The sequence below is a fragment of the Diaphorina citri genome, unplaced genomic scaffold (assembly GCF_000475195.1).
Source record: "Diaphorina citri unplaced genomic scaffold, Diaci psyllid genome assembly version 1.1 scaffold8579, whole genome shotgun sequence".
NCBI lineage: Eukaryota > Metazoa > Arthropoda > Insecta > Hemiptera > Psyllidae > Diaphorina > Diaphorina citri.
Genome location: NW_007385954.1, coordinates 53 through 2581, shown reverse-complemented (window position 1 = coordinate 2581; position 2529 = coordinate 53). Strand labels below are relative to the sequence as shown.

Genomic DNA, 2529 nt, shown 5'->3' with positions numbered 1-2529 from the left:
CGAAACAGCTGGCTTTTTCCTATCCTTCTCTGCGATTTTGGGACGATAATAGGTACCCCCGTTGTTACAGTCCCCTGTAGGTGAACCAGTAGTAAGACTCGGAACAGCTGGCTTTTTCCTATCCCCCTGTCCTTCTCTGCGATTTTGGGACGATAATAGGTACCCCCGTTGTTACAGGCTCCTGTAGGTGAACCACTAGTAAGACTTACATATTTGACGGCTACCAGCAGATTAATGTCGCGCCGTTCCTGGTTGTGCTGTGTGTAGTACACGATGTCCTGCAGTTTAACATAGGACTCCGGATGTTTGGTGGGCAAGTGGTAACAGCGCACGTAGCGGCCAATGTCGGAACCACTGGAAAGAAAGTTGGAAAATATGTAGGATAGATTATAGGGAAAAGCAGTAGGAATATCCAAATAGGGAAAATGAGTGGTTGAGTGGAAGAGTTCACGCCAGTGAGAACCCTACCACTTAAAATAAAGTCCTACAAAAAAAGTTAAACTTAGGTTAGGCATGTTGTACCTTCTTCTAACGACTGCGGGGGTAAAGAAGGGACTTTTCAGTCCTATCCCAGTAAAATAATAAAGTAGGTATAACATAGGACTCCGGATGTTTGGTGGGCAAGTGGTAACAGCGCACGTAGCGGCCAATGTCGGAACCACTGGAAAGAAAGTTGGAAAACATGTAGGTATTGATAGATTATAGGGAAAAGCAGTGGGAATATCCAAATAGGGAAAATCAGTTGGGTGGAAGAGCTCACGCGAGTGAGAACCCTGCCACTTAAAATAAAGTCCTACAAAAAAAAAAGTTAAACTTAGGTTAGGCATGTTGTGCCTTCTTCTAACGACTGCGGGGGTAAAGGGACTTTTGAGTCCTATCCCAGTAAAATAAATAAAGTAGGTATATCCTATTCTAGGCAAAATGGGCATCTAAATCTAAAATCATTTTATTAAAAAAATAAGTATTAGGTATTTTACGTAGGTAGGTACATGTTAAAGATTTACCTAAAGATTCGGAAAGCTTAACCCATCTTTTGGTTCTGTTTGCCCCCACACAAGCCTGAGTGAGGCCTTTTTGTTTGTGACCTAGAAGAAATAAAATCTAAAGCTCAAACCTGTAGTAATTGATCTCGGATTTGCCTTCAGACAAAGTCAAGTCAAATGAAGAAGTGGGGAATGGCTGATATTTAGTGTCCTCTTGAGCCTTCCTGAGAGATACTCGTGGATTGATGAGTTCCACTGGAACAGACAACACGATGAGAGAAAAACTAGGGTGCCGGAACTCTATATCAGGAAGCTCGACACTTTACTATAGGTAGGTACCTACATAGAATTCCAACAACCTAAATAATGGGAAGTAACTCAATGATGGAGTTCTTCCACCCCAAGTTTCATGAACTTGTGACACCCTATGACCTATCACTAATTGTTTTCTCAGTGTATACCTATCTCTACGGATATTATAGCTGATGTTTTCTCCCTGTTTCGCCTTAACTTACCAATGTCGCCCACATTAAACGTGGTAAACAGCTTATCGATGTATTCCTCAGAGCCCCAAGCTGCTACATTGATGAAATACAGAGGTGAATCCCTCAGGGTGAAATTCCACACAGAACGGGTTTCATCTGAAATGAGTTTTAAATGAAGGTAAGTTAAAAAAAAAAAAAAAAGAGAGAGAAAAAAAAGAGGGACTGTAACACTGCTCTCATAGGACTGAAAAGTCCCTTTACTCCAGCAGTAGGCTACTGTACTATTACTGTGCCCAAATTCTCGAATTATATTGAGGATAAAATTCCATACCTCGGCCGGGATTGAACCCACACCCTCCGGTTTACCAGGCGAGCGTCTTGACCAGGTATAAAAAGTTAGTGATTAGGTAAGTTAAAAAAAAAAAGATAAAAAAAAGAGGGATTGTAACACTGCTCGCATAGGACTGAAAAGTCCGTTTACTCCAGCAGTAGGCTACTATACTATTACTGTGGCCAAATTCTCGAATTATATTGAGGATAAAATTCCATATACCTCGGCCGGGATTGAACCCACACCCTCCGGTTTACCAGGCGAGCGTCTTGACCAGGTATGCACTTACTTTTTCTGTCGGTAAAGGACCGCGCACTTCGCTTGGAAATGATCACGCCCACCAGTTTGAAATCCTTGCTGTTCGGACTTAGCTCACTGATTTCAATTTGAACAATGTCAGCAGATAGGTTAAAGTCATTCATATTCGTAGAGAATGTTGGACTTGGACGAAAATTTAATCTCTGTTACGAATTCCTGAAATTAGTTTTCAGATTATTGCTCGTGAACGACCGAAGTAGGAATTGAGAATTATACCTCTAAACAGGTCGTGAAAGAGTCACTTGTATCGGAGAAAATAATTTATTAATTCAACTTTTATATCTTTCTAATAAACACCTAGAAAAAGCCTCAAGTCAAAAACCACGTATCCTATCAAAATCGAAATGATCGTTGGATTAAAAATTTAAATTCGCGCCGTGATTAACGGAGTTCAATAAAACCTCTGTGGTAT

General features: G+C 40.9%; 1 protein-coding gene across 1 annotated transcript; it reads right to left on the bottom strand.

Moving 5' to 3' along the window:
- Nucleotides 1-209: 209 nt before the first annotated feature.
- LOC113472797 (meiosis-specific with OB domain-containing protein-like) lies at nt 210-2270 on the bottom strand (the record flags this gene model as incomplete). Its single annotated transcript, XM_026832588.1, has 4 exons — nt 2089-2270; nt 1499-1624; nt 1115-1238; nt 210-354 (listed from the first exon to the last, which is right to left on the bottom strand). Coding segments are annotated over exons 1-4 (528 nt in total), but the record flags the coding sequence as incomplete, so codon positions are not given.
- Nucleotides 2271-2529: the final 259 nt, after the last annotated feature.